Below are 26,294 nucleotides of genomic sequence, written 5' to 3'. Positions count from 1 at the left end.
GGCGTGCTTGTGTTGTCAGTCCGCATGCAGACCAAACGACGAAAGATGGAGCACTTGTACCTGGAAAACTTTATCAACGGTGAATTTGTGGCTACCGAACAACATCTGGATAGCTACGATCCATCAACAGGAGAAGTGTGGGCGAAAATTCCGGACAGTGGCGAGAAAGAAGTCGGATTGGCAGTAGACGCTGCGAAACGAGCGTTCGAATTGTGAGTTACCTGTTCATGCAGTTTGATGTCGGGGTATAACATATAGTGTAACCGCAGACATTTTGTCTATTTTGTAGGGAGTCGATGTAGGCTGGCTGCAGACCATTTTAATTGTAAAAAACTCCAAAATTTTTACATTTTCTGAACTATAGATCTCGGGCATGCGGTCTTGGATAAATTTTTATTGGAATTATACTATTAACTTTGACCTGTTGACCTCAAAATCTAAAATGGTCTTTTGTTGGGCATATTTTTTTCTTCTGTATGCATATGTATGTCTGTTCCATTGATATCTAAAGAACCGCTGGTCAGATTTCAATATACATAGATGCTCTAGGATGATGTACAGACCTAATTAATTTTGGGTTAAAATCTGTGCATATTCGTTACCTAATTTGCATAATAAAAGGCTACTATGAACAATTTTTTGAGTTAGATTTTTTTTAATTATTTTTTTTCTGTGTATCTTTTTTACATTTTCATAAATATACTTTTCTTTACTGTGAATTTCAATGTAGAATTTTCAATCAAGATTACATTTTATTTGTGTTCCAGATGGTCTTGCACGCCAGTAGCAGAACGGTCTAAGATCATGAATAAAATCGCTGACATTCTTGAATCTCAGTTGGAAGAGTTTGCAAAGATGGAGTCGCGTGATCAAGGAAAATCAGTTTCATTGGCCATGATGGTTGACATTCCTAGAGCTGTTTATAACTTTCGTGTGTTTGCTTCCTCCATCCTCAACATTGTTACAGAGTGAGTATCTTTATATTCAATATTTTATATAGCATTTCTTTATCTCCTAAGAAAAATCAGTTCTGAAATTAAAGTCACCAGAAATGCACCTAAAATGCATAAGAATTGTATTTATTGGTGCATTCAACTCCCGCACAATTTTTGGTGCATTTGAAGTCAAATTGAGGTGCATTTGAAGTACACATCTTGAAAGATGTGAGGTTGGGACAAACGTCAAATGGCACCTCTTGAAGCATTGTGGTGCATTTGTGGTGCTCATGGTGTGAGTGCGTATGAGGTGCGTTTCTGGTTCACTCAGGGTATTTAACTCAGTTAATTTTGGAATGCCTTATATATATACATACACGATGTAGCCAGGTAGCTATTTATTTCACTCATAATATTTTAAAATTTGTAATCAGTACTGATTAAATTTTAAAAACTTGAATATAATCATATTTATCACTCAAGTACTTGTACTTGTGTTTTAGATTGGTTGTTTCTCAGTGTCATACTCATGCAGTCTAAACTTCCTATAATAATATTTATTGCATCTTTAGAAATATACATGTAGTATTTCTATCAGTACAGTAGCAATAAAAGTATAACAAAGTATAATAATAATATTGAAATAATAAAGAAAGAGAAAATATTATAATGTTAGATATAAAAGTAAAATGTAATTTGTTAAAATATTTTTTTACTAATACTAATAAATTTAATACTTAAATAAAGCTTAACTAATAATAAAATTCAAAACTATCAACTAGCTTTCTTGAAAGGCTTTGTAAATAAACTGAAAATTTTTCTATAATTTCACATTCATCTTGACTGAGCAATCGAATTGTGTGAATATTGTGGTTGAAAATTAAATTCAGACAAAAGTTGTTTGCGCAAGTTTCCATATTTTGGACAAATCATGAGAAAGTGGAATTCATCCTCAATCACATTAATGTTGCACAGTTTACACTTTCTTTCATTTGGTGGTGTTTTAGGGTGTGTGTACCTGACCTTTTCAATTTCAAGTTTGTGTGTGCTTGTTCTCATTTTTAGTAATGCATTTCTGTGATTAATGATTTGTAGTGTCAAATATGGCTCAACAGAGTATTTAAATTTTATTTTTGCAAATGTTCTAAGTTTACTGTTGTCTTTTGAGATTTGTGACTTCCACTGGTTTACATATTTTTGTTTTATATTTGCTTCAATGTTATTTATAATCTTATGAATGTTTCTTTTTGGAATACCTGTTGTAAAATTTATTAATGATGTGTAATAATTATCTTTTAATATTTTATTTACTGATGATAACCATGTATGTTGCTGTGATTTTCGTTGTTCATAGTATGCTTGTTTTGTAACGTTATCCTCTGGCATATCTTTTAGTTTTTTATTGGCATTAATTTAATTTCTATTAATAGTGGTAATTCCGCTATTTTGCTCATACAATGCTGCGTTGTATATCTGTTTAAACAAAGTGTTCTCTTACAAAATTTTTTCCTCCAATTTTCCAAAATCCAAAATATCTGTTCCCCAGACATCTGCACCATAGAGTAAGATGAGTTTAATATTTGAATGAAATAATTTCAAGAAGAGTTTGATGTCAGTGTTCCCTTCCAATATTTTGTTCAGTATAAACATAGCTTTGCATGCTTTCTCTGCTAATGTTTTCTTTGCTTCTATAAAATTTCCAGATGATGAGATTATTACCCCAAGATAAGTATAACTTGTCACACAGCAAATAATTGTATTTTAAATTTGTAATAGAAGTATTCAGATGTTTTTAATGATTTATTCCTAAAAATTAAAATTTTGTTTTAGATAAATTAATTTATAGATTCCATTCAGAACAATATGTCTCCAAAATATTTATTAAATTTTGCAAACCGGGTGTTGTTTGAGATATAAAAACTAAATCATCTGCATATAATAATGATACAGTTTTATCATTCAGTATGGCTGGATTTAGTTGTTCATGACTGGAAATGAATGATGTACTTAAATCATTATGAAAAGATTGAAAAGCCTTGGACTCATCACACAGCCCTGTTTTACTTCTTTTTAAGTTCAAACATACAAGTGATTTTGTGCCCTGATTTAAAGGCTGCGTGTGTCTGGAGATACATGTTTTTTATAACTAAATATAGTTTACCATGAAGGTAGAGATGCAGGTTCATGGGCACTTTGGAGTGAAATTTGAAACTGTAACAGCCATTTTAATTATGAGCATTAGCAAACTTCTTACTGAGTGAATTGTTATGCAAATTAGCAATTATCTCAGCTTCTTTTTAGTGCACATTCCAGAAGTTTGAAAAAAAATAGCTCCAAGACACTTTGACCTTTTGTTTTGAAATTTTCACAAATGATTGACAATGTGTTTATCTTCAAAACGCTGTCGGGGCATTGTTTTTAGTTGAATAGTGTTACAACAATCGTTCAGACAACTAGCCTGGGTGTTAAATATTAATTTATGCATAAACTTGAAGTAGTAAAATTTGAGCTGCTGCCCTACAAAATTGACAACTGGTAGACAGTTTTCAAGACGGCGCTTTCTTCATAGTAAACAGATGTACCCATAAACCAATTTTGATAGGAAACAGAAGCATGGTTTAGTATGGGGTGAGAATACCGCCAAAATTAGCTTGGTGTCATTATTTGAACATTGTTTAGTTGTTTGATCTTTATTTTGAAACTTGTTTGGTTATTATTTGGTCATTATTCGGTTATTTGGTCTTTATTTAAACATTATTTTGCGCTTATTCTATTATTGTGTTATTACTGCAGCATCGTATTGCTATTGTTTCATTATTCCAACTTTATTTCTTAATTATTTCATTATTGTGTAATTGCTGTAACAATATTATTTTGTCGTTGTTTCATAATGTTACAATTGTGTTGTTATTTAGACATTATCTTGACATTCAATTGTTATAAGATTCGATTATTTTCACGTCCAAATGTCTTGATATTCGGTTCGCTTAACTTGCGATTACCTCGACATTCGGTTCGCTTGACTTGCGATTACTTCAACATTCGATTACCTGACCTACATTAGCTGACCTCGCTATACTTGTAGTATTCATTCCATAGTCCCGGGCCACCTCCGATAAAGCATTGCTCAAGATGGCAATGCGGCCTTTGTAAAAGTTAGCGGGAATTTCTAAATAATGGTCATTTCGCCAACATCCAGGGAACTAACTGAGGTCATCAGAGCCTGTTGGTTAGAGAATATTACTTCTCCAAATGCGATGACTGAAGTGAGGAGGAATTATTACACAGTTGATCGTGACACGGCTGACACGGTCAATAACCGGCCTTTCAGTGGACTTGGTAGTGCCATCACGGTTCTTTTTTTTTTTTAGTAAAAGTTGAACCATGTATCATTCTGATTCTCATTCCCCGGCCTCTCTTATCTCAGGTACTTATTGACAGACATATTCCTGTTATGAGAGTGATTTTTTTTACGTTCACTCCGTTATTGTCAAGATGCCGATATACTTGTACGGCTGATTTGTAGCGCGCCATTCATTTCATGGCGCTATGAAATCGAATGTCTTCGTTGGTAACAAGTGCATTGGCAATGAATTTGTGGGTTTCATTGCCAATAGCAATCACGTCAGTGTCACGACAGTTTTTCGCCAGCCATGCCTCGCATCTACAGTAATCATGCTGTATTCGAGATTTTTGTAAATGTCGACTTCCGCTTGCAAAGCAGTTTCACAGTTTTAATTTTGTTTTGATTGCTGTGAATATCTCTTCCGTCAAATTCCCCCATATATTACTGGCCAAAGTAGCTTATTCCGACGGTTGACAAAACCCAATTCTGTAGTTGACTAGTAATTTGCTATTTTGTAGACGGGGAGCTGAATTCCATCGAAATGCATGCCCCGGTTGCAACGGGTTTTCATAAGTTGCGCAATGAACTAAATAAACTGGGTTGCAGTTGTAACTGTGAAATTTCGCTTGCTGCACAAGGTTCTCAATAGATGACACTGTGGTTATAAACATTTGCTGTTCAGTATCACCACACAATGTATTTACGTAATTTCCAGAAATATCAGTATGTGTGGGTGGGATTCATTCGTTTTATGGATCTTTATATATAACCTTTGACGGTTTATAGTATAATGTATGTTTGTGTTTATTCATATCACATTTATTGACAGTATACTTCTTAGAATCATCATTTCATAACCATATGTTTTCTCCGTATTTCATTTTATGCATGTAATCCTACAGGAAACTACAAGTAAGCACACCGAGCATTAATTTGGCCAATATTTGTTCGAACATCGGAGTAGAAATTTTTCATCCAATTTTTTTAAAATCACTTTTGACCAAAAAAGCACATTTTTGTGCATATTTCAAACTACAGTGTTCATAAAAATAAAATACTAGCAACACTTTAAAATTCATACAATAAGCTTTCCGAAAATATATAGTTTTGTGGACAAGGGAGGTCATCTTGGTTTCCTAATTAACTAATTAAAATACCTGTCAGGTAAACTGCATCTCTACCTTAATATCAGCCTTTAAAAGTTTATAATATAGCCCATTTCTTTTTTTCTTTTTTTATTGATATGCTTACAAAACAAAGATTCAACACACAAATACAATACAGATTACTACACAAATACAAACTAATGCTTCAAAATAATCAATGAATTCTCTCCACTTTTTACTGTGACTTCCCTGTCTGTTTTCTATAATTGCGACTTTCTTCTCTGTATGGTAAATTAATTTGATATATGATCTAAAACCACCAATGTCTGGTTTTGTCCCAACAATTTTACATTTAAATATATAATAACGTGTCAATAATAACATGTATTATGTAATGGTCTAGCATTGTATACATCCCCCAAAATACATGTGACTGCACTTAACGTCAAGGTATCACCTGTAATGAAAGAAAACCATTCATTGACTGATGTCCAAAATACAAATACATATCTACAGTCCCAAAATAAATGAAAATAGTCTTCCTCAACTTCTCCACAAAAAGAACACAGGGGGGAATCAATTAAGCCCCACATGCACAACAACCTGTTTGAAGGCAATATTTTCATATTAATTTTATATTGAAAATAGCGTAATTTGGCATTGGTAGTAATAGAAAATGGAGCAAGATAAATATTTTTCCAAGGTAAAGGGGTGTTCAAAATGTCCAGCCAATATTGCTATATAACTGAGGGGGTTAAATCAGGCAATTCCTCATGGCAATACCAAAGATAAATATTTTTATTAACCTTAGTTCCTGACAGCCAGATAGTGTTATGCATGTTTGGCATACATACCATTAGTTTTGACATGTTAGATTCAACAATACTGCACTCCCAAATAGATGGAATTGCTGATAATAACTGTCGATATTCAAATTGAGTACATATATTCTCGTAGTTTGATACCAAATCATGAAACGTGTAAAATGTACAGTCTGCATTCAAAAGATCATTATTAAATATTATACCAAATAAATGGAATTGCTGATAATAACTCTCAATATTCAAATTGAGTACATATATTCCTGTAGTTTGATACCAAATCTTGAAATGTGTAAAATGTGCAGTCTGCATTCAAAAGATCATTAATAAATATTATACCGTGTTGTATAAAACGTTTCCAAGCAATAAGAATATTAGAATTATTTCATATTAGTTCTTAAAGTATATTTTCTATGTTACTTGCACTCGTATAACTATACTGCAACCATGCTGAAATTATATCTTTTAAAAAACTTGATTGATAGCCCATTTCCTCATACATTATCAAAAGCTTTTTGAAAATCTACAAAGCAACAATAGAATTTTTTATTCTTTTTAAGATATTTTTTAATTATTGTTTTAAGTACAAATACTTAGTCTGTTGTGCGATGATTTTTTCTGAATCCTGCTTGATTATTGTTGATAATTTTGTTGTCCTCTAAGTATTGTGTAAGTCTTGAGTTTATGATGGCACAAAATGCTTTGCCGATACTGCTGGAGACTGAAATTCCCCTGTAGTTATTTGGATCATGACTGTCACCTTTCTTATATACATTGTAGGTGTGTTATGATGCTGGTATTCCACATGTCTGGAAATATACCTGTATCTAGTATTAAATTGAATAATTTTGTTAGTGACTTAGTTAAATAATTTGAGCCATATTTCAATAATTTGAGACATATACCATCATAACAGTGGATTTTTTAGATTTAAGACAGTTTATTGAAAGTTGGTTTCTTCTGTTTTGTTGTTTATTTATATTGAGGTCATGTGAGATATTTTTTCTAGATTTGATATTTTAGTTTACAGTACAGTTTGATTGAGAAAGTAGTAAGACAATGTATGCTGCATAAGTTGAAAAGCAATGTTTTGAAGTCTTTGATTGATTTACGATTTGGTTGGGTTGTAACTGTCAAATCTGAGTTTGGGTTGTCATTGTGTGTTAAGGGGTGCCCTGATGTTTGAAATAATGTTGTCTGGGTGGAATTTGGAACTTACTACGAATTGCAAGGACATTGAGCATTGAACTTTCGATGGTGCTGGTGGAGCATTGATCTTGACTTTCCCTGTACAATGTTCTTGTTCTGCATGGGTTGAATAGCTGGTTTACTGTGTGTAAATGTGTTGTTGTTGAGCAACTGGCTAGTTGGCCGATAATTGGTTGGTTTGCCGTTTGCTTGTTTGACAGGTCATCATTTTTATTGACAAGTTGGTTATTAGTTTTCGTGACTGTATATTGCTTTTTGGTTGCAGTATGTGGTGGATGTTGGTCTTGGGGGAACCATACCGGAGTTATCTCTGATTAAGTTGGTCTTCCACATTTCTTCAGTGCTGGCATGATGAATGACGATGGTCAATGTAAAAAGTTTGCAAGGAGAAAATTAGTTTGACCGCAAGCAATGAAGCAAGTGTCAGATGACGGTTGAGTGGATGCTTGGTCTAGACAAAGACGCTGAGAATTGATTGGTCGAAGATGGGGGATTTATGAGATATATAAACTATAATTGGTTAATAAAGATGCAGATTACGAAATATATACTTAATAACAAATTTGAAAGCATGGCAACGAAAGAAAGGACTGAATGTTTAGTGCAGAAAGAGGATTATTACAAGTCTGAGGGTGATAAATAAATGAACAATGAACAAAAAACTTGCAACGAGATGAGACAAAATAACCCCATAGTCAGGTGTAAAGTAAAAACTATGATTGTGAAAACATGATATGCAGGTAGTAGACAGGTGTGGTCATCCCAGCAGTATTAACCTCAGATTACTATGCATTCAGTCAAATAATGTATTGTATGCATTACATAGTCCATCTCCACATTATAAAATATATGATCTTATTTCAGTTGTACAATTTTGGATGACAGAGGATGTCTAAATTACTCGCTCCGATCTCCTGTTGGTGTTGCCGGTCTGATCAGTCCATGGAATCTACCGTTGTATCTGTTAACGTTTAAAATTGCTCCGTGTATCGCTACAGGCAATACTTGTGTTTGTAAACCGAGTGAGATGACCTCTGTAACAGCATGGATGTTGGGAAAGGTTTTAAATGAAGCAGGTGAGTCAGTGAACTTAAATGTTGTCATTCATTTGAGTGCCTGACGTCAGTCAGACAATGAAATGAATGGCATTTCTTAATGCAAGTGAGACAAATTGCCCAATAAACTTACTGTTCCTGGTGAAACTAGTGGTTATCTCTGAGGCAATCTTTGTGGACACATCGTCCAATGGAGTACTAAACAACTATACATTGATAGCTCAGTGAAACAATCTATATTCATTACATTATAAAATGACTCAATGAATTTCATTGATTAAATTAACATGGCAGATCTGAAATCCATTCTTATATAAATTAATTAGTGATTTACAGGATCAAATATAATTGGTGGATCAATGAATAATAATGAATAATTTACATTTAATAAAATTTCAATGAAATTAACATTTAATGGTAAAGTTCTAAAGCTTACAGTATATTGTTGTTGTTTTTTTGTTTTTTTTTATTTCAACTATATAAAACATTACAAGACTCAAAAGAAAAAAACACACGGTACATAGTTATTTGACGTCAGATAAAGAGAAGTAACCAATAACTTCGTATAAGCATATTTAATATCCTCTTAAGAGGTATGCACTGTAGATTTTTGAGTTTCAATTTTAATCAACAAAAATTTGCATACTTAATTTCGATTTTCAAATGATACCAAAGTTATTCTCAACCATAACTTATGAAATTTGCACTATGTAATAAAGTTTGTTTTAACTATATAAACAATACAAAACACTAGGCCAAAAGAATGAAGTACATACCTTATTGGCAGATAAAGAAAAATTACATTTAAGAAAATAATCAGATTTCTTTAAATTTAAATTAGTGTGCGATTTTAAAATACAATAAAGCTTTCTTCCATTTATCTATAAACTCTCTATATTGTTGGTTTGTTTTTGCCATACGTTTCTCCAGGTCTATTATTTGTTTTATACTCTCAATATAAGTATTAAAATTTGGTTTGAGATTGTTAAATCTTACTCTGTACAATTCATATTTTCCAAGTGGTATTAAGTGCTTCCACAAGGCCTTTGATTGAATTCCTTCTATAGTATTGAAAATAATATCTTTCTTTCCAAGTGCAGTGTTTATAAACATGATTTTTGTCCATTACGTTTTGAACGAGTCCCAAAATACGGGATATTGTTTACTCAATGAGACTAACATTGAATCATTTCATATTTCAGGTCTTCCTCCAGGTGTAGTCAATATAGTGTTTGGTACTGGTCCTAAAGCTGGCAGTGTATTGGTGTCACACCCTGATGTGCCATTGATTTCATTCACTGGGAGTACACTGACTGCAGAGAAAATCAGGAAGGACAGTGCTCCATTTTGCAAGAAGTTATCTCTGGAGGTGAATTGGTTTATTATGCTATTGATCACACTTAGTGTCAGCAGTTAGGGTGCAGTGTCTGCATCTAGGGGTCACCGGTAAGAGTGCAGTGTCTGTCTCTATGGGTCACCGGTAAGAGTGCAGTGTCTGTCTCTAAGGGTCACCAGTAAGAGTGCAGTGTCTGCCACTAGGGGTCACCAGTAAGGGTGCAGTGTCTGTCTCTAAGGGTCACCAGTAAGGGTGCAGTGTCTGTCTCTAAGGGTCACCGGTAAGGGTGCAGTGTCTGTCTCTAAGGGTCACCAGTAAGGGTGCAGTGTCTGTCTCTAAGGGTCACCAGTAAGGGTGCAGTGTCTGTCTCTAAGGGTCACCGGTAAGGGTGCAGTGTCTGTCTCTAGGGGTCACCAGTAAGGGTGCAGTGTCTGCCACTAGGGGTCACCAGTAAGGGTGCAGTGTCTGTCTCTAGAGGTCACCAGTAAGAATGCAGTGTCTGCGTCTAGGGGTCACCAGTAAGGATGCAGTGTCTGTCTCTAAGGGTCACCAGTAAGGATGCAGTGTCTGTCTCTAAGGGTCACCAGTAAGGATGCAGTGTCTGTCTCTAAGGGTCACCAGTAAGGGTGCAGTGTCTGTCTCTAGAGGTCACCGGTAAGGATGCAGTGTCTGCCTCTAGGGGTCACCAGTAAGGGTGCAGTGTCTGTCTCTAAGGGTCACCAGTAAGGATGCAGTGTCTGCCTCTAGGGGTCACCAGTAAGGGTGCAGTGTCTGTCTCTAAGGGTCACCAGTAAGAATGCAGTGTCTGCGTCTAGGGGTCACCAGTAAGGATGCAGTGTCTGTCTCTAAGGGTCACCAGTAAGGGTGCAGTGTCTGTCTCTAAGGGTCACCGGTAAGGGTGCAGTGTCTGTCTCTAAGGGTCACCAGTAAGGGTGCAGTGTCTGCCTCTAGGGGTCACCAGTAAGGGTGCAGTGTCTGCCTCTAAGGGTCACCAGTAAGGGTGCAGTGTCTGCCTCTAGGGGTCACCAGTAAGGGTGCAGTGTCTGCCTCTAAGGGTCACCAGTAAGGGTGCAGTGTCTGTCTCTAAGGGTCACCGGTAAGAGTGCAGTGTCTGTCTCTAGGGGTCACCAGTAAGGGTGCAGTGTCTGTCTCTAAGGGTCACCAGTAAGGGTGCAGTGTCTGCCTCTAAGGGTCACCGGTAAGAGTGCAGTGTCTGTCTCTAAGGGTCACCAGTAAGGGTGCAGTGTCTGCCTCTAGGGGTCACCAGTAAGGGTGCAGTGTCTGCCTCTAAGGGTCACCGGTAAGAGTGCAGTGTCTGTCTCTAAGGGTCACCAGTAAGGGTGCAGTGTCTGCCTCTAGAGGTCACCAGTAACGGTGCAGTGTCTGCCTCTAAGGGTCACCAGTAAGGGTGCAGTGTCTGTCTCTAAGGGTCACCGGTAAGAGTGCAGTGTCTGTCTCTAAGGGTCACCAGTAACAGTGCAGTGTCTGTCTCTAGGGGTCACCAGTAATGGTGCAGTGTCTGTCTCTAAGGGTCACCAGTAAGGGTGCAGTGTCTGCCTCTAGAGGTTACCAGTAAGTGTGCAGTGTCTGCCTCTAAGGGTCACCAGTAAGGATGCAGTGTCTGCCATTAGGGGTCACCAGTAAGAGTGCAGTGTCTTTCACTAGGGGTCACCAGTAAGAGTGCAGTGTCTGTCTCTAAGGGTCACCAGTAAGGGTGCAGTGTCTGTCTCTAAGGGTTACCAGTAAGGGTGCAGTGTCTGCCTCTAGGGGTCACCAGTAAGGGTGCAGTGTCTGCCTCTAGGGGTCACCAGTAACAGTGCAGTGTCTGTCTCTAGGGGTCACCAGTAATGGTGCAGTGTCTGTCTCTAAGGGTCACCAGTAAGGGTGCAGTGTCTGCCTCTAGGGGTCACCAGTAAGGGTGCAGTGTCTGCCACTAGGGGTCACCAGTAAGGGTGCAGTGTCTGCCACTAGGGGTAACCAGTAAGGGTGCAGTGTCTGCCACTATGGGTCACCAGTAAGAGTACAGTGTCTGCCATTAGGGGTCACCAGTAAGAGTACAGTGTCTGCCATTAGGGGTCACCAGTAAGAGTGCAGTGTCTGCCTCTAGGGGTCACCAGTAAGAGTGCAGTGTCTGCATCTAGAGGTCACCAGTAAGAGTGCAGTGTCTGCGTCTAGGGGTCACCAGTAAGGGTGCAGTGTCTGCCACTAGGGGTTACCAGTAAGAGTGCAGTGTCTGTCTCTAGAGGTCACCAGTAAGAGTGCAGTGTCTGTCTCTAAGGGTCACCAGTAAGGGTGCAGTGTCTGTCTCTAAGGGTCACCAGTAAGGGTGCAGTGTCTGCCATTAGGGGTCACCAGTAAGGGTGCAGTGTCTGCCGCTAGGGGTTACCAGTAAGAGGACAGTGTCTGTCTCTAGAGGTCACCAGTAAGAGTGCAGTGTCTGCCTCTAGAGGTTACCAGTAAGTGTGCAGTGTCTGCCATTAGGGGTCACCAGTAAGAGTGCAGTGTCTTTCACTAGGGGTCACCAGTAAGAGTGCAGTGTCTGCCATTAGGGGTTACCGGTAAGGGTGCAGTGTCTGCCGCTAGGGGTTACCAGTAAGGGTGCAGTGTCTGTCTCTAAGGGTCACCAGTAAGGGTGCAGTGTCTGTCTCTAAGGGTCACCGGTAAGGGTGCAGTGTCTGTCTCTAAGGGTCACCAGTAAGGGTGCAGTGTCTGCCTCTAGGGGTCACCAGTAAGGGTGCAGTGTCTGTCTCTAGAGGTCACCGGTAAGGGTGCAGTGTCTGTCTCTAAGGGTCACCAGTAAGAATGCAGTGTCTGCGTCTAGGGGTCACCAGTAAGGATGCAGTGTCTGTCTCTAAGGGTCACCAGTAAGGGTGCAGTGTCTGTATCTAAGGGTCACCGGTAAGGGTGCAGTGTCTGTCTCTAAGGGTCACCAGTAAGGGTGCAGTGTCTGCCTCTAGGGGTCACCAGTAAGGGTGCAGTGTCTGCCTCTAGGGGTCACCAGTAAGGGTGCAGTGTCTGCCTCTAAGGGTCACCAGTAAGGGTGCAGTGTCTGTCTCTAAGGGTCACCGGTAAGAGTGCAGTGTCTGTCTCTAGGGGTCACCAGTAAGGGTGCAGTGTCTGTCTCTAAGGGTCACCAGTAAGGGTGCAGTGTCTGCCTCTAAGGGTCACCGGTAAGAGTGCAGTGTCTGTCTCTAAGGGTCACCAGTAAGGGTGCAGTGTCTGCCTCTAGGGGTCACCAGTAAGGGTGCAGTGTCTGCCTCTAAGGGTCACCGGTAAGAGTGCAGTGTCTGTCTCTAAGGGTCACCATTAAGGGTGCAGTGTCTGCCTCTAGGGGTCACCAGTAAGGGTGCAGTGTCTGCCTCTAGAGGTCACCAGTAACGGTGCAGTGTCTGCCTCTAAGGGTCACCCGTTAGGGTGCAGTGTCTGTCTCTAAGGGTCACCGGTAAGAGTGCAGTGTCTGTCTCTAGGGGTCACCAGTAATGGTGCAGTGTCTGTCTCTAAGGGTCACCAGTAAGGGTGCAGTGTCTGCCTCTAGTGGTCACCAGTAACAGTGCAGTGTCTGTCTCTAGGGGTCACCAGTAATGGTGCAGTGTCTGTCTCTAGGGGTCACCAGTAATGGTGCAGTGTCTGTCTCTAAGGGTCACCAGTAAGGGTGCAGTGTCTGTCTCTAAGGGTTACCAGTAAGGGTGCAGTGTCTGCCTCTAGGGGTCACCAGTAACAGTGCAGTGTCTGTCTCTAGGGGTCACCAGTAATGGTGCAGTGTCTGTCTCTAAGGGTCACCAGTAAGGGTGCAGTGTCTGTCTCTAGGGGTCACCAGTAAGGGTGCAGTGTCTGCCTCTAGGGGTCACCAGTAATGGTGCAGTGTCTGTCTCTAAGGGTCACCAGTAAGGGTGCAGTGTCTGCCTCTAGGGGTCACCAGTAAGGGTGCAGTGTCTGCCACTAGGGGTCACCAGTAAGGGTGCAGTGTCTGCCACTAGGGGTAACCAGTAAGGGTGCAGTGTCTGCCACTATGGGTCACCAGTAAGAGTACAGTGTCTGCCATTAGGGGTCACCAGTAAGAGTGCAGTGTCTGCCTCTAGGGGTCACCAGTAAGAGTGCAGTGTCTGCATCTAGAGGTCACCAGTAAGAGTGCAGTGTCTGCGTCTAGGGGTCACCAGCAAGGGTGCAGTGTCTGCCACTAGGGGTTACCAGTAAGAGTGCAGTGTCTGTCTCTAGAGGTCACCAGTAAGAGTGCAGTGTCTGTCTCTAAGGGTCACCAGTAAGGGTGCAGTGTCTGTCTCTAAGGGTCACCAGTAAGGGTGCAGTGTCTGCCATTAGGGGTCACCAGTAAGGGTGCAGTGTCTGCCGCTAGGGGTTACCAGTAAGAGTGCAGTGTCTGTCTCTAGAGGTCACCAGTAAGTGTGCAGTGTCTGCCTCTAGAGGTCACCAGTAAGAGTGCAGTGTCTGCGTCTAGGGGTCACCAGTAAGGGTGCAGTGTCTGTCTCTAAGGGTCACCAGTAAGGGTGCAGTGTCTGCCTCTAAGGGTCACCGGTAAGAGTGCAGTGTCTGTCTCTAAGGGTCACCAGTAAGGGTGCAGTGTCTGCCTCTAGGGGTCACCAGTAAGGGTGCAGTGTCTGCCTCTAAGGGTCACCGGTAAGAGTGCAGTGTCTGTCTCTAAGGGTCACCAGTAAGGGTGCAGTGTCTGCCTCTAGGGGTCACCAGTAAGGGTGCAGTGTCTGCCTCTAGAGGTCACCAGTAACGGTGCAGTGTCTGCCTCTAAGGGTCACCCGTAAGGGTGCAGTGTCTGTCTCTAAGGGTCACCGGTAAGAGTGCAGTGTCTGTCTCTAGGGGTCACCAGTAATGGTGCAGTGTCTGTCTCTAAGGGTCACCAGTAAGGGTGCAGTGTCTGCCTCTAGGGGTCACCAGTAACAGTGCAGTGTCTGTCTCTAGGGGTCACCAGTAATGGTGCAGTGTCTGTCTCTAAGGGTCACCAGTAAGGGTGCAGTGTCTGTCTCTAAGGGTTACCAGTAAGGGTGCAGTGTCTGCCTCTAGGGGTCACCAGTAAGGGTGCAGTGTCTGCCTCTAGGGGTCACCAGTAACAGTGCAGTGTCTGTCTCTAGGGGTCACCAGTAATGGTGCAGTGTCTGTCTCTAAGGGTCACCAGTAAGGGTGCAGTGTCTGCCTCTAGGGGTCACCAGTAAGGGTGCAGTGTCTGCCACTAGGGGTCACCAGTAAGGGTGCAGTGTCTGCCACTAGGGGTAACCAGTAAGGGTGCAGTGTCTGCCACTATGGGTCACCAGTAAGAGTACAGTGTCTGCCATTAGGGGTCACCAGTAAGAGTGCAGTGTCTGCCTCTAGGGGTCACCAGTAAGGGTGCAGTGTCTGCATCTAGAGGTCACCAGTAAGTGTGCAGTGTCTGCGTCTAGGGGTCACCAGTAAGGGTGCAGTGTCTGCCACTAGGGGTTACCAGTAAGAGTGCAGTGTCTGTCTCTAGAGGTCACCAGTAAGAGTGCAGTGTCTGTCTCTAAGGGTCACCAGTAAGGGTGCAGTGTCTGTCTCTAAGGGTCACCAGTAAGGGTGCAGTGTCTGCCATTAGGGGTCACCAGTAAGGGTGCAGTGTCTGCCGCTAGGGGTTACCAGTAAGAGTGCAGTGTCTGCGTCTAGGGGTCACCAGTAAGAGTGCAGTGTCTGCGTCTAGGGGTCACCAGTAAGGGTGCAGTGTCTGCCACTAGGGGTTACCAGTAAGAGTGCAGTGTCTGCGTCTAGGGGTCACCAGTAAGAGTGCAGTGTCTGCGTCTAGGGGTCACCAGTAAGTGTGCAGTGTCTGTCTCTAGAGGTCACCAGTAAGAGTGCAGTGTCTGCCTCTAGAGGTTACCAGTAAGTGTGCAGTGTCTGCCATTAGGGGTCACCAGTAAGAGTGCAGTGTCTTTCACTAGGGGTCACCAGTAATGGTGCAGTGTCTGTCTCTAAGGGTCACCAGTAAGGGTGCAGTGTCTGTCTCTAGGGGTCACCAGTAAGGGTGCAGTGTCTGCCTCTAGGGGTCACCAGTAATGGTGCAGTGTCTGTCTCTAAGGGTCACCAGTAAGGGTGCAGTGTCTGCCTCTAGGGGTCACCAGTAAGGGTGCAGTGTCTGCCACTAGGGGTCACCAGTAAGGGTGCAGTGTCTGCCACTAGGGGTAACCAGTAAGGGTGCAGTGTCTGCCACTATGGGTCACCAGTAAGAGTACAGTGTCTGCCATTAGGGGTCACCAGTAAGAGTGCAGTGTCTGCCTCTAGGGGTCACCAGTAAGAGTGCAGTGTCTGCATCTAGAGGTCACCAGTAAGAGTGCAGTGTCTGCGTCTAGGGGTCACCAGCAAGGGTGCAGTGTCTGCCACTAGGGGTTACCAGTAAGAGTGCAGTGTCTGTCTCTAGAGGTCACCAGTAAGAGTGCAGTGTCTGTCTCTAAGGGTCACCAGTAAGGGTGCAGTGTCTGTCTCTAAGGGTCACCAGTAAGGGTGCAGTGTCTGCCATTAGGGGTCACCAGTAAGGGTGCAGTGTCTGCCGCTAGGGGTTACCAGTAAGAGTGCAGTGTCTGTCTCTAGAGGTCACCAGTAAGTGTGCAGTGTCTGCCTCTAGAGGTCACCAGTAAGAGTGCAGTGTCTGCGTCTAGGGGTCACCAGTAAGGGTGCAGTGTCTGTCTCTAAGGGTCACCAGTAAGGGTGCAGTGTCTGCCTCTAAGGGTCACCGGTAAGAGTGCAGTGTCTGTCTCTAAGGGTCACCAGTAAGGGTGCAGTGTCTGCCTCTAGGGGTCACCAGTAAGGGTGCAGTGTCTGCCTCTAAGGGTCACCGGTAAGAGTGCAGTGTCTGTCTCTAAGGGTCACCAGTAAGGGTGCAGTGTCTGCCTCTAGGGGTCACCAGTAAGGGTGCAGTGTCTGCCTCTAGAGGTCACCAGTAACGGTGCAGTGTCTGCCTCTAAGGGTCACCCGTAAGGGTGCAGTGTCTGTCTCTAAGGGTCACCGGTAAGAGTGCAGTGTCTGTCTCTAGGGGTCACCAGTAATGGTGCAGTGTCTGTCTCTAAGGGTCACCAGTAAGGGTGCAGTGTCTGCCTCTAGGGGTCACCAGTAACAGTGCAGTGTCTGTCTCTAGGGGTCACCAGTAATGGTGCAGTGTCTGTCTCTAAGGGTCACCAGTAAGGGTGCAGTGTCTGTCTCTAAGGGTTACCAGTAAGGGTGCAGTGTCTGCCTCTAGGGGTCACCAGTAAGGGTGCAGTGTCTGCCTCTAGGGGTCACCAGTAACAGTGCAGTGTCTGTCTCTAGGGGTCACCAGTAATGGTGCAGTGTCTGTCTCTAAGGGTCACCAGTAAGGGTGCAGTGTCTGCCTCTAGGGGTCACCAGTAAGGGTGCAGTGTCTGCCACTAGGGGTCACCAGTAAGGGTGCAGTGTCTGCCACTAGGGGTAACCAGTAAGGGTGCAGTGTCTGCCACTATGGGTCACCAGTAAGAGTACAGTGTCTGCCATTAGGGGTCACCAGTAAGAGTGCAGTGTCTGCCTCTAGGGGTCACCAGTAAGGGTGCAGTGTCTGCATCTAGAGGTCACCAGTAAGTGTGCAGTGTCTGCGTCTAGGGGTCACCAGTAAGGGTGCAGTGTCTGCCACTAGGGGTTACCAGTAAGAGTGCAGTGTCTGTCTCTAGAGGTCACCAGTAAGAGTGCAGTGTCTGTCTCTAAGGGTCACCAGTAAGGGTGCAGTGTCTGTCTCTAAGGGTCACCAGTAAGGGTGCAGTGTCTGCCATTAGGGGTCACCAGTAAGGGTGCAGTGTCTGCCGCTAGGGGTTACCAGTAAGAGTGCAGTGTCTGCGTCTAGGGGTCACCAGTAAGAGTGCAGTGTCTGCGTCTAGGGGTCACCAGTAAGGGTGCAGTGTCTGCCACTAGGGGTTACCAGTAAGAGTGCAGTGTCTGCGTCTAGGGGTCACCAGTAAGAGTGCAGTGTCTGCGTCTAGGGGTCACCAGTAAGTGTGCAGTGTCTGTCTCTAGAGGTCACCAGTAAGAGTGCAGTGTCTGCCTCTAGAGGTTACCAGTAAGTGTGCAGTGTCTGCCATTAGGGGTCACCAGTAAGAGTGCAGTGTCTTTCACTAGGGGTCACCAGTAAGAGTGCAGTGTCTGTCTCTAAGGGTCACCAGTAAGGGTGCAGTGTCTGTCTCTAAGGGTTACCAGTAAGGGTGCAGTGTCTGCCTCTAGGGGTCACCAGTAAGGGTGCAGTGTCTGCCTCTAGGGGTCACCAGTAACAGTGCAGTGTCTGTCTCTAGGGGTCACCAGTAATGGTGCAGTGTCTGTCTCTAAGGGTCACCAGTAAGGGTGCAGTGTCTGCATCTAGAGGTCACCAGTAAGTGTGCAGTGTCTGCGTCTAGGGGTCACCAGTAAGGGTGCAGTGTCTGCCACTAGGGGTTACCAGTAAGAGTGCAGTGTCTGTCTCTAGAGGTCACCAGTAAGAGTGCAGTGTCTGTCTCTAAGGGTCACCAGTAAGGGTGCAGTGTCTGTCTCTAAGGGTCACCAGTAAGGGTGCAGTGTCTGCCATTAGGGGTCACCAGTAAGGGTGCAGTGTCTGCCGCTAGGGGTTACCAGTAAGAGTGCAGTGTCTGCGTCTAGGGGTCACCAGTAAGAGTGCAGTGTCTGCGTCTAGGGGTCACCAGTAAGGGTGCAGTGTCTGCCACTAGGGGTTACCAGTAAGAGTGCAGTGTCTGCGTCTAGGGGTCACCAGTAAGAGTGCAGTGTCTGCGTCTAGGGGTCACCAGTAAGTGTGCAGTGTCTGTCTCTAGAGGTCACCAGTAAGAGTGCAGTGTCTGCCTCTAGAGGTTACCAGTAAGTGTGCAGTGTCTGCCATTAGGGGTCACCAGTAAGAGTGCAGTGTCTTTCACTAGGGGTCACCAGTAAGAGTGCAGTGTCTGTCTCTAAGGGTCACCAGTAAGGGTGCAGTGTCTGTCTCTAAGGGTTACCAGTAAGGGTGCAGTGTCTGCCTCTAGGGGTCACCAGTAAGGGTGCAGTGTCTGCCTCTAGGGGTCACCAGTAACAGTGCAGTGTCTGTCTCTAGGGGTCACCAGTAATGGTGCAGTGTCTGTCTCTAAGGGTCACCAGTAAGGGTGCAGTGTCTGCCTCTAGGGGTCACCAGTAAGGGTGCAGTGTCTGCCACTAGGGGTCACCAGTAAGGGTGCAGTGTCTGCCACTAGGGGTAACCAGTAAGGGTGCAGTGTCTGCCACTATGGGTCACCAGTAAGAGTACAGTGTCTGCCATTAGGGGTCACCAGTAAGAGTACAGTGTCTGCCATTAGGGGTCACCAGTAAGAGTGCAGTGTCTGCCTCTAGGGGTCACCAGTAAGAGTGCAGTGTCTGCATCTAGAGGTCACCAGTAAGAGTGCAGTGTCTGCGTCTAGGGATCACCAGTAAGGGTGCAGTGTCTGCCACTAGGGGTTACCAGTAAGAGTGCAGTGTCTGTCTCTAGAGGTCACCAGTAAGGGTGCAGTGTCTGTCTCTAAGGGTCACCAGTAAGGGTGTAGTGTCTTTCACTAGGGGTCACCAGTAAGAGTGCAGTGTCTGCCATTAGGGGTCACCAGTAAGGGTGCAGTGTCTGCCGCTAGGGGTTACCGGTAAGGGTGCAGTGTCTGCCGCAAGGGGTTACCGGTAATGGTGCAGTGTCTGCCGCTAGGGGTTACCGGTAAGAGTGCAGTGTCTGCCTCTAGGGGTCACCAGTAAGGGTGCAGTGTCTGCCATTAGGGGTCACCAGTAAGAGTGCAGTGTCTGCCTCTAGGGGTCACCAGTAAGGGTGCAGTGTCTGCCATTAGGGGTCACCAGTAAGAGTGCAGTGTTTGTCACTAGGGGTCACCAGTAAGAGTGCAGTGTCTGCGTCTAGGGGTCACCAGTAAGGGTGTAGTGTCTGCCACTAGGGGTTACCAGTAAGAGTGCAGTGTCTGCCATTAGAGGTCACCAGTAAGGGTGCAGTGTCTGTCACTAGGGGTCACCAGTAAGAGTGCAGTGTCTGCCTCTAGAGGTCACCAGTAAGGGTGCAGTGTCTGTCTCTAAGGGTCACCAGTAAGAGTACAGTGTCTGCCTCTAGAGGTCACCAGTAAGGGTGCAGTGTCTGTCACTAGGGGTCACCAGTAAGAGTGCAGTGTCTGCCTCTAGAGGTCACCAGTAAGGGTGCAGTGTCTGTCACTAGGGGTCACCAGTAAGAGTGCAGTGTCTGCCTCTAGAGGTCACCAGTAAGGGTGCAGTGTCTGTCACTAGGGGTCACCAGTAAGAGTGCAGTGTCTGCCTCTAGAGGTCACCAGTAAGGGTGCAGTGTCTGCCGCTAGGGGTTACCAGTAAGGGTGCAGTGTCTGTCTCTAAGGGTCACCAGTAAGGGTGCAGTGTCTGTCTCTAAGGGTCACCGGTAAGGGTGCAGTATCTGTCTCTAAGGGTCACCAGTAAGGGTGCAGTGTCTGCCTCTAGGGGTCACCAGTAAGGGTGCAGTGTCTGCCACTAGGGGTCACCAGTAAGGGTGCAGTGTCTGCCACTAGGGGTTACTTATAAGGGTGCAGTGTTCGCCACCAGAAAGAATGAAAGAATGTTTTCAATTGGTTTCTATACAAACTGGAGCGGAATAATTATGTATAACATCTATAAATACATAACTCGGAATTATTCATTAAACTGGGACAAATCATAGATCAATAAATATATAGAAATTAACAACATCAAAACACACCTTATGACATTTATGACTTAGAATATAGCACAGTACATGATTTGAACCACACACAATGACAATGAGTCGATCAATGAGCAGCTTTGAACTCTTTCATTTCAGCTTGGTGGGAAGAATCCATGTGTTGTTTTTGATGATGCCAACCTAGAGGAGTGCATACCTATGTCAGTCAAATCAAGTTTTGCTAACCAAGGAGAGATATGCCTTTGTAACAGTAGAATATTTGTACAAAGTGCAATTTATGATAAATTCCTGAAAAAGTTTATTGAACTTGCCAGGTAAGCAGCTACTTAACAAATTATGGTAACAAGGTATGATTAGATAATTCTCTAACTATGATCATTATGATAAGATATTTATTTTTAACAAAATCATTAATGTATAAAATACATTGTACTATCATTTTCTTTCAAATTATAGTGTTTATGAATTGTAAATGAACTTTCTAGGCAATCATTGACTACAAACAAACATTTTTTTGTTTTAAAATATTTTTAAATGAACTGTATTAAAATATTATATTAGTTATTCACTAGGTTTTAATTTTGCTGTTTTTGCTGATAAGTGATATCAACTAAATAAAGAACAACAACAGAACTCATTGATTGATTGATTCTTTGACAAACCCATTGAATAATGCCAACTAAATAAAGAACAACAATAGAACTCATTGATTGATTCTTTGACAAACCCATTGAATAATGCCAACTAAATAAAGAACAACAACAGAACTCATTGATTGATTCTTTGACAAACCCATTGAAAAATGCCAAGTAAATAAAGAACAACAACAGAACTCATTGATTGATTCTTTGACAAACCCATTGAATAATGCCAACTAAATAAAGAACAACAATAGAACTCATTGATTGATTCTTTGACAAACCCATTGAATAATGCCAACTAAATAAAGAACAACAACAGAACTCATTGATTGATTCTTTGACAAACCCATTGAAAAATGCCAACTAAATAAAGAACAACAACAGAACTCATTGATTGATTCTTTGACAAACCCATTGAATAATGCCAACTAAATAAAGAACAACAATAGAACTCATTGATTGATTCTTTGACAAACCCATTGAATAATGCCAACTAAATAAAGAACAACAACAGAACTCATTGATTGATTCTTTGACAAACCCATTGAATAATGCCAACTAAATAAAGAACAACAAGAGAACTCATTGATTCTTTGACTAACCCATTGAATAATGCCAACTAAATAAAGAACAACAACAGAACTCATTGATTCTTTGACTAACCCATTGAATAATGCCAACTAAATAAAGAACAACAGAACTCATTGATTGATTCTTTGACAAACCCATTGAATAATGCCAACTAAAGAACAACAGAACTCATTGATTGATTCTTTGACAAACCCATTGAATAATGCCAACTAAATAAAGAACAACAACAGAACTCATTGATTGATTCCTTGACAAACCCATTGAATAATGCTCAAAATATCAAAATAGTGAATATATATATATATATATATATGAAAATATGGATATAATGACTACAATTGAATCAATAATGACATTTGGCAATACAGGTAATAGGGACTTTAATATGTACTTTATAATAGGAATATCAAAGTGGGTCCACCATATGAGGAGGCAACAAACATGGGTGCACTAATCAGCAAAGAACACCTTGCTAAGGTCAAAGGTTATGTAGACATAGCCAGAAAAGCAGGTGGAACAGTCCATTGTGGTGAAGGGGTGGACAATGTGCCTGATATGCCAGAAAAACATAAGCAGGTATTTGTTACTGTTTGATATATCAAAGGTTGCTGGGATTGAAGGCATAAAATGGTTTTCTGTTGGGGTGTTGAAGTTGAAATAAACAAATCAATTTCAGGAAATTTCATTTTCAAAAAAGTTGTTTATTATATTATTTGTATGGTCTGATAGTATCAATTCCATTGCCATAGATACAGACACATATATGTGCATTAATTTGGCAGGAAAACAATTCACCAAATCGTTTTTGATTATATTTTATTTGGCTATAATGTTTTGAAATATAATATTACATGGAATTGCAAGAATCTTAATTCAGACATTTTGTACGCTAGGTCATGTAATCAGAATATCTGAGATGAGACTATATTTATTTGATTTGCCTTGGTTACCAGAATAATTTATTGTAAACTTTATCATAAACTATTCAGTAAACATGCCTCTCTGCATGCTGCAATAGGACTATGGTACAGATTTCCTCTACCATTATCTCAAGAACCCACACCACGAAGAACATCAAAACTTGTATTTCAATTAGTGCCACTAATCGTTTTGCTAAAGTATGCCTGAAAAATATCATGAAATATTTACTGGTCTGGAACTAGTAAATTAATGTTATGAACTGTGTTCATATTCAATATTTGCACTATACGTGTGGAACTATGTCTACAGTAAAAATGCATATAAACAAAAATACTGTTAACAGTATTTATTGTATACTGCATTATTGAAACATCATTTAATGGCCTTATACATATACATACCTGTCATTTACATACATTACGAAACAAATTGGTATTAATATTATGTTTTTTTATTTCAAAATCAAAATTTCATGTTTGTATGCAGTAATTTTTGAAGTACACATTTTTCAGCATGAAATTGATTTTTTTAACATGATAATTATCTGTTGAAGACTAATTATACCTGTCTATTTGAAAAGCACTTTTGCATTTTTACTGGTCAATAATTCTGCTAGCCCAGTAGTCTTAGGCCCTGTTATCTTATTTTCCACACTGATGCCACTATATTTGCTGTTGACTTTGTTTTCAGGGCTACTTCATGCGACCAACTGTTGTCACTGGATTGGCAGATAACTCTAGATGTATGCAAGAAGAAATATTTGGACCAGTCGTTTGCATCACAAAGTTTGATACAGAGGAAGAGGTAGTTATAGATTTAAACATTTTCTTACATTTTTACTGAAGTGTATCAAATGTTTCATAGTGTATTTTTCACGTACAAAATTGTTTTAATCCACATACTGAGCCAATATTAATTAAGTGGTAAATTAATAAATTAAATTACATAGTGATATTTGTGTTAATAATATGCAGATAGCTAGACTAAAAATTAATTTTCAGCTGTCTACCTGGCATGTACTGTTTTCTAGCATAACCACTCAAACATTTACCCCATGTGTGTTCATTTGGTAGCCATATTGACACAGTAGTATGTGGGTTGAAAAATAGAAAGAAAAATGACACAAAAACATAACTTTAAAGGGACATACTCAGTTAAGTTGAATCCACCCATGATTCCATGGTACTGTACTTTGGATTGATTTCCTTCCCTTTAAACAAATTGTAATTGAATGCAATAACCAAGGTTGTATTTGTAGGTAATCAAAAGAGCTAATGATGTGAAGTATGGACTGTCATCCTCCGTTTGGTCACAGGATGTTGGACGAATACATAGAGTTGCTGCTAAATTACAGGTATAGTTTGTCGCCCTCTAGAGTTTAAGAGTAGTTACTTTTGTTTTTTGTTAAAAGTTTTTTTTTACTAATTTATGTGAAAGATTGTTTAGATTACTACATCAACCAAGTCATGTTTCAATCTCCAAATTGCTGGGTAAACACATTTTATATTGGTACTTCCTAAAAAGTCTTTATCTTTGAATTCCATGTATGACTAATATCTTGATGAGTTAGACTGTACAAAAATTTATTTTGTAAGATTGGGTTGAAAAATTTAATAATTTTTTTTTATTAAAATGGTTAACACTGTCATTGTCTTGAATTGCTAGAAAATTTATAGTTATTCAGCACTTTCTTCTGTGACTGCCCTCTAGTGTTGAGAAATAGATATTTTTCTTCATAATGTCTAGGTGAAAAAATGTGACTAAAATAATCGGTTAGTTCATAGTATAGATGTGAAATGTGATTTATTAATTAATTTGTTTCTTTAGGCTGGCACTGTCTGGGCTAATTGTTGGTTTGTGCGTGATCTAAGGATGCCATTTGGGGGAGTAAAATCCTCTGGAGTTGGAAGAGAAGGCGCCAAACATTCCATTGACTTCTACACAGAAGAGAAATGTGTTTGTATCAAAACTTAATCACTAATATCTGAAATAAATACTGGATTGGGTTTAGATTTTTCTTTTGTATACCTCTTTTTATGGAGGGTGAGAATTAAAAAAAAAAAGTAGTACATAGAAACAATTGTATGTATAAACATTCTCCACTCAATTTAGATAAATTTCAACAGCTATAGAATAAAGTATACGATAAAATCAAAGTGTGAGGGGTTTCCTGGGATATACAAAAGTCAGACTCAGAATGAGATGATGAGATTGCAGGACAGACTGAGTATGAGGGCTTATATCTGACTTAAACATCCATCTATGAATTTGTATTTTGGGGGAAATTCTCATATCTTTAAAATCTTTAAGTTAGTCCCTTTGACAATTTTGCATGAAACTCATAATGGGAAAGACCCCCATTTTCAAATGGAATATGCCATAAGGTCTGAGAACGTTTTGCGTTGACCTTTCAGAATTTGTAGTTATTGTTCTCCTTCAATTTGCAGTTTGTAGCAAGTAAAACCAATACACAGGATTTGCATATTTTTCAACTTATTAATAACAAATCATTTGGCCTAAAAGTCAATCACCGACATGGTGTTACAGATACAAAAAATGTAGCTCAATGGGCAGTGTGTCTATCTCATTGACAATTTGTTAGTGTTTCATCTATTACAACGTACGTCTTACGAAAATTTATGAGAGCACTTGATAAAACAAGTCAAAAACAGAAATAGGACATTTTTGGCTAGTTTATTGTATTGTCAATATGCGTGTATAGTATAGTGCTAATTTTTTGCACTTGAGAACTTTCTAGCACGATATTGCAGAAATATCCTAGAATGAACATTTTAATTCTGTCAGGAGAAAGATTGTGAGTGGATTCTGGAGAGTTTCAAATTTATAAGTCTTCCAAAAGATTGTCAGTATGTACTTATTATTTGAGATGATATTAATAATATGACTTGCATGGACAATTTATTTTTCTGTGTTCTTACATAGTTCGGTGTGCCAGGATTTGTTTTTACATCACCGCATGGCATTATAATAATGCTGCATCCACACAGTAAGTGTAAAGCTGAATGATTGTATAGTGTACTAAATGTGTTTTGACAGACTGGAAGAGCTAGTGCTTCTGAAAATATAATATTGTTACTAATACTGAAATCATTGTTAAGATTGTCTTCTTTCTATGGCACTGATGTCAGTTGTATCCCTTCCAAATAGTTGTTACTCATACAATGTATCCCATAATGTAGAGTGTCATAGTAACTAGAAATCCTACTGTCCCTTCTTGGATCAAGAGAAATTTGCATGGTTTATTGACTGATTCCACATTGGATTAACACTGTGTTTGATGAAGATCAAAATAACACACATAGTAGTTGTATCAGTGCTTGATTTTTTACATTACATTTATCTTTGTATGTTTAATACACTCAAAATGAATGGTATACATATATAACCCATTTTGATATATCTACACTGAAAACACAGACTAGATTAACTAAGCAATCATATTTGCTAATTCATTGATTGTCATAATATTATTAATATATGTCTAAAATATTGATTCTCAGCCGTTTTGTAGTAGGGTACAAATCTTTAGAGAACATCTGTTTTATGACTTTGTGCTGCTTCATGCTGCCTTCATAAGGTAGAAAAACAAATTGCCAACAAACTGCTAACAATTGATCTGTGCTGTCAATAAATACATGTTTATACATACTTCAAA

At 40.9% G+C, this 26,294-nt stretch overlaps 1 protein-coding gene across 1 annotated transcript; it reads left to right on the top strand.

Annotated features, from left to right (window-relative positions):
- LOC144347837 (2-aminomuconic semialdehyde dehydrogenase-like) lies at positions 1–26,294 on the top strand. Its single transcript, XM_085507758.1, has 9 exons — positions 1–212; positions 768–968; positions 8,282–8,493; positions 9,675–9,841; positions 20,604–20,779; positions 22,099–22,273; positions 23,309–23,422; positions 23,877–23,972; positions 24,446–26,294. The coding sequence occupies exons 1-9, from the start codon at positions 25–27 to the stop codon at positions 24,590–24,592; spliced, it is 1,476 nt and encodes a 491-aa protein (XP_085363884.1). The 5' UTR covers positions 1–24; the 3' UTR covers positions 24,593–26,294.

This window comes from Saccoglossus kowalevskii, chromosome 14 (assembly GCF_978046115.1).
Source record: "Saccoglossus kowalevskii chromosome 14, keSacKowa6.1, whole genome shotgun sequence".
Lineage (NCBI taxonomy): Eukaryota > Metazoa > Hemichordata > Enteropneusta > Harrimaniidae > Saccoglossus > Saccoglossus kowalevskii.
Note: the sequence above shows the minus strand (reverse complement) of the source record. Positions and strands in the feature narration are given on the sequence as shown.